This window comes from Schistocerca nitens, chromosome 2 (genome assembly GCF_023898315.1).
Source record: "Schistocerca nitens isolate TAMUIC-IGC-003100 chromosome 2, iqSchNite1.1, whole genome shotgun sequence".
Taxonomy (NCBI): Eukaryota; Metazoa; Arthropoda; class Insecta; order Orthoptera; family Acrididae; genus Schistocerca; species Schistocerca nitens.
The window spans coordinates 557254254-557260253 of NC_064615.1; the positions used below are offsets into that span (position 1 = coordinate 557254254).

At 36.5% G+C, this 6000-nt stretch overlaps 1 protein-coding gene across 5 annotated transcripts in view; it reads left to right on the forward strand.

The window, feature by feature from the left end:
- Positions 1-3372, forward strand: part of LOC126236582 (DNA repair protein RAD51 homolog 3-like) — a 45251-nt gene extending 41879 nt beyond the window's left edge. For all 5 annotated transcript variants that reach the window (XM_049946000.1, XM_049945998.1, XM_049945999.1 and 2 more), the window contains one exon: positions 3112-3372. In XM_049946000.1, coding sequence (XP_049801957.1) covers positions 3112-3150 — 39 coding nt within the window. In that variant the 3' untranslated portion in view covers positions 3151-3372. The remainder of the gene's footprint in view (positions 1-3111) is intronic.
- The last annotated feature ends 2628 nt before the right edge of the window (positions 3373-6000 follow it).

Sequence of the window (6000 nt, forward strand, 5' to 3'; positions counted from 1 at the left end):
GTGGGACTGGCGAGTACACTTGCTCAGAGGTAAGGTAGGTATGTTGTCAAATTGTGCTATCAGCGGCAATAGTAGATTCCATTGCATAGTGTCTCCACAGCAGTGTTGCCACTATTTAAGTTCCAACCTACGTATGAGGGTCACTCCAAAAGAAATGCATGCTATTTTTGTAAAAACACAGTTTTCATTCTGCATATGTGAAAGTTGTACAGTGTGTAGATACATCCTTCCTGCTTGTTTTCAAACTTACCGTATTTACTCAAATCTAAGCCGCACTCAAATCTAAGCCGCATCTGAAAAATGAAACTCGAAATCAAGGAAAAAAAAATTTTCCCGAATCTAAGCCGCACCTGAAATTTGAAACTCAAAATTCAAGGGGAGAGAAAAGTTTTAGGCCGCACCTCCAAATTGAAACAAAGTTGGTCCATTGTAATATGAGAGACAATTTAGGTTGAATGAATGACAATACAGCTACAGTAGTTTGGTTCGAGTCGTAAGCTTAGCAGTTAAGCTTTACCAGGTAGCCATTGCTATGCGTCAGGCGCTCCGTCCGTATTTATATGGGTACCCTTCCTTTTTCACGTGCTTAGTCTGGTTTGAATTGATTGCTTATTTTTCTTTGATCCGATAAGTGCCATTACTTTGTTATAGGTGTTTACGTCACTCTAAGCTGAAAATGCGTTATTGTACTGTGTAATGCATTGTTTGTCGCATTCTGATAATGAGTGTTTACGACCTGTCGCCGCTCGCGGCATGACTTGCTTTTGTACGCTCTACCGCCGCTTCCAATTAAAAAAAAAAAAAAGAGGAATCATCTCATTAGCAAAACAATGGCAAGAGACTGCTATTTGTTGTTACTTACACTGCTGCTTTATTTGATAATGATCAACAAGAACCAAATAATAGACTGTGTATGATAGAAGATGTTGTGAAGGAGAGTTTAGCGAAAATTTTTCTCCGTTTGAAAATCTTTGCAGGTGCCTCTTTAGTACATTACATTCTGCACAGAAATTAGTCATCTTAGATTTAAAAATCTAGTCAGTTGTTGTGCTTCATTTCTGACTGTATCTCTAATCGGCGTAGGAATAATACTAATATAAACATGGCATAATATGTATATTCTTTCGCATTTGCTGTTGTCTCACTCTAGTTTCGTAGTTTATTAGGCAGACAGGATTTAAACGAGATAGCAGCAAACACATGGCAAAATGTTTATATTCGTATTATTCTTATGATGAAGAGAATACTTCATGTGATTCACAATTCATAAAAGTTCCTATTAGCAAACATCTCTTGTCACAGGTAGGAAAAAATTCAGAACGTAGAGTTGGCCATATTGACAAACATCCCAAACAGTCTTGCCAGTCGGATTTTCGTAGTACATTGAAAGCCTGCTACATTCGAAGATGAACAATACGGAATTTGTATTTACTTCGTTGGATAATGTGTGAAAATGCAGTGGTCGAAACTCGGGGCAGAGAAAAAAGCTCGTCTTCCACCTTTTTTTAAAATTTATTTACTGACGCAGAGGTTTTGGCGCCAGTATTTATCTTTGTGCCTGCAAAGCATGCCTGTGTAGCGCTACATATATTCAACGGCAAAAGTTAGTTGTGGCGGCACCTACCAACATTTTACAGAACTTCCGCTTACTTTGCACTCGATTCTAAGCCGCAGGCGGTTTTTTGGATTACCAATACCAGAAAAAAAGTGCGGCTTAGATTCGAGTACATATGGTAGTTCAACCTGTTCCCGTGAGTGGGCCATCACAGCATGTCTTCAAGATGGCTGCTACACTTGACGTTCATCAAAAGCAATGTGCTGTCGTAGAATTCCTGTGCTGTGAAAACGAGACAGTAGGAAACATCCACAAGAGGTTGAAAAAGGTGTATGGAGATGCTGCTGTTGATCCCAGTACAGTTAGTCGGTGGGCAAGCAGGTTACATGATGAAAGCGGGCACGGCAATATTGAGGATTGTCCTTGCAGCGGCAGGCCTTGTACTGCACATACTCCAGACAATGTGCAGAGAGTTAACGAATTGGTGACTGCTGACAGACGCATCACATTGAACGAATTGTCACGCTACATTGGGATAGGGGAAGGAAGTGTTTGCAGAATACTGAAAGTGTTGGCGTTAAAAAAGGTTTGTGCCAGGTGGGTTCCCTGGATGTTGACAGTGGCTCACAAAGAAACAGCAAAATCGGTATGCAGCGAACTTTTGGAACAGTACGAGAATGGTGGAGATGAATTTCTTGGAAGAATTGTGACAGGTGATGAAACATGGCTCCATCATTTTTCATCAGAGACGAAGAGGCAATCAATGGAGTGGCATCATGCAAATTCACCCAAGAAAAAAAAATTCAAAACCACACCTTCTGCTTGAAAAGTTATGGCTATGGTGTTTTCCGATTCTGAAGGACTCTTGCTTATGGACATCATGCCAAATGGAACCACTATAAATTCTGATGCATATGTGACGACACTGAAGAAACTTCAGGCTCGACTGAGTCGTGTTCGACCACATCTGCAAAAGCAGGATGTTTTGCTTTTGCACGACAATGCATGGCCACATTTCAGTCAAAAAACCATGGAAGCAATCACAAAACTCAGATGGACAACACTGAAACACCCACCTTACAGTCCTGACCTGGCTCCATGTGACTATCATGTCTTTGGGAAACTGAAAGACACTCTTTGTGGAACAAGGTTTGAAGATGATGACTCCCCTGTGCACACTGCCAAACAGTGGCTCCAACAGGTTGGTCCATAATTTTACCGTGCGGGTATACAGGTGCTGGTTCCAAGATGGCATAAGGCAGTTGAGAGGGATGGAAATTGTGTGTAGAAATGAAAATATTGTTCCTAAAGTGTGTATCTACACACTGTAAAACTTTCAAGCATGTAGAATAAAAGATGGATTTTTTAAAAAATAGTGTGCATTTCTTTTGGAATGACCCTTGTATATTATTTTTTGGTTAGCAGTTAATTTCCCATCATACATATTCCCAAGTGGATATTGTTTCAAATTTTCACCGCAAAGAATATTTTTAGAAGTATGACAGCATGTTTATTGTTTTATATGTGTTACCGCAGTATTATTATTATTTTTTTAGATATCAAATATTGGAGTGAGAGATATTGGCAATGGCTAACACCACAACTATTGATTGCCATGTGATGTTTAAAACTTCGTGCATGTTGACACTGAGACCAGGAAGTGGTTCTGGAGCACAGTATACATATGTTTATATTCCAGACAAAAATTAGTTTTTTATCATGTGTGTCTTAATGATTCTTTTATTTACTTTTTAAAGAAAGCCTTTGTTCATACTGTGTAAATTTTTTGACCAAAATTATTGTTTGTAAAATTATTAATAGTTTTGTAACCTTGGTTACTATTGTAATCACATGAAATTGAAATTGTATTAAAATAAAAATATTAAGATTCGAATTCGGTGTCTTGAGCTTCGAGCTCTTCTTCTTCTTCTTCTTCTTCTTCTTCTTCTTCTTCTTTTTTTTTAAATTCAAAGGCTGTAAGAAAATTGCCAAGTCACCTGAAAAAGTGTTCTCTCTCTCTCTCTCTCTCTCTCTCTCTCTCTCTCTCTCTCTCTCTCTCTGTGTTGCCTCTTTCTTGTTGTAGTGGCACATCCATTAAATTTTTTATCTTTATTGGGCAGGCTCTGTCTTCAACTCGTGTAATAACTATTATAATATGGACTTACCCTATGTCCTCTTAAATTTTTCTCGTTTAAAGGCCTTTTTATATAAAGAGGACAAAATTGTAATTTTTTCTGACTTTTCAAACCTGTGCTTATGTCTTTAATGTAATGGTGTTTTCAAATTGACTCCATGAAGTCACCAAAGTCTAGAAATGTAAGTTCCCCATCCTGACCCTCAAGGTGCCATTAACATTTAATTTGCTTTGGTTTGAGATTCAGGTCTTTGAATTCATGTTGAAAATGACATTGTTAGTGCAGCAGGCTGTGAATAAGTAATATGTTGAATTTCTTTTGTATATAACTGTTTGTAATAAAAGAAACTATGACAGCTATGCTCTATCAACAATATCTGCAATGCAGTTAAATATTTTTCCAATATGGGTTAATTAGTAACTTTTTACATAGATCAGATTCACAATGGGGAACACATCAGCAGATCAAACATAGAAAACATATACAACTGAAAAAATGAAAATAAGTTATTTTTATATGGTTACATGCTGGCCATTTACAGGATATTACTCTTAAAAAAAATAATTAACTGTGCTCAAGATTTTTTCTGTTGTATAGAAGTACTTGTTAAACTTGTTTACTAAACATCTGAAAAAGTTTCTGCTATCTGTCTGACATTTTATTTCTGTGGGTAGACTGTCAAAGAGTTTCATAGCTGCATATTTCACATCTTACATTTATTAATGGATGGTGAGATCATTTTTCCTTCAAGTGAATGAGTGGATTGTGAGGCCATTGCTAATATTCCTAGCTACTGAAAGAGATAGCTGCAAGATGTACAGGTGTGAACTCTACAAATAATTCTATTCACTTTCTTTTATGCGGTAAACATCTTTTGTCTAAGCGATGAGTTAGCCCGAGATATCAGTGAATCAAAATATGTGAAATCTGTTTACTAATTACTTCTATATACTATTGTTGGCAATTATTTTTATGGCAAAAGTAGCTGAACCTAAAAGTTTTAGTAGGTGAAACGTTTCCAGGTAGATGAGAACAGACAAATACTTAACTTTGTTTCTGTTGTCTGTCCGCAAAATAAATGGTGGTGTAACTTCTAATTTTTATAGCTCCTCCGTTAAACACTTGCTTCATGTTCACTTCCTTGCAATGTCAGGCAATTTACGACATGCTAACTAAGAAATTCTTACTTGCAACAAAGAATTTTACTTCGAGACATTTAATACAAAATGATAGCTACCATTATGATTCTTTTATAATTTTGCAATAATGAATGTTGAACGTAGACATTATTTGAGTTCATTTCATAAATTACAATTAAGGTTTTACAATTTTGGAAAGCTGAGTAGTAATTCCATATTTGCTTTTGTATGAACTTTGTGTATGATAACTGTTTAGCAGAAATATCCCCCAACTTGTGTAAATATGTGATTTTATTTGTCAACACAAAATCTTAATTGTTTCATTATTACATTAAAGTATTTTTTCCTTGCATGTTTTCGCTGTAATGTCAACATAAGTTATTTAATACGTTTTGAATGCCAGCATAAAAGTAATAAGTATAGCAGTAAATCTGTTCATTTACTTCACGTGGCAACTATGAAGATCTTTACAGTACAGCATTCATCCTATTTCATAGAGATGATGTAATAGGTTTACTAATTACCTCCCAGTCTGTCTTTTTTATCTGAATCATATTGTCATAAAGTGTAGAAAACAGAATGTGCTTCACATATGCAGGTATATGAGTATTGCTGTATCCAAAATACCCGACATCAATCTGTTCATTATGTACTGCCTCATTCTACTACGTTATATACCCTCCACCCCCCTCCCCTCCCCTCCCCAGAGTATGACACTGGATTATGGGCGAGACACTCATGTGACATACATGTAGTAGGATAGGAAGTTTGTTATACAAAGTAAATACAGTGACTGTATCTCTTTATAAGAATAAACTGGAACTATCAGGTGAGCGATTTGTTGAATTGAAATTCAATCCAGGTAAAGGACAGGACCTGGTGGATGCAGTAGGCTTACCCAGCTTTCTTGAGACACTTGGATATAAGAAACTGTAGAGGATAGAGTTACCACAATGCACCAAATATGCCAGGTATGTATTTACTCTGGGTTGGAGGCTAGAATCAAAGCTCTCTCTCCTTATGTTTACTATATTCCTCATTCAGCGAACACAATGAATTTGATGGATTCAAGCGCAATGCAACTCCTTTTTTACAACATTTTGCAAGAAATATTTAATTAATTCAGTGATTGTAATCAGCGATAAAATCATTTAAGCACATTTTTCAATAA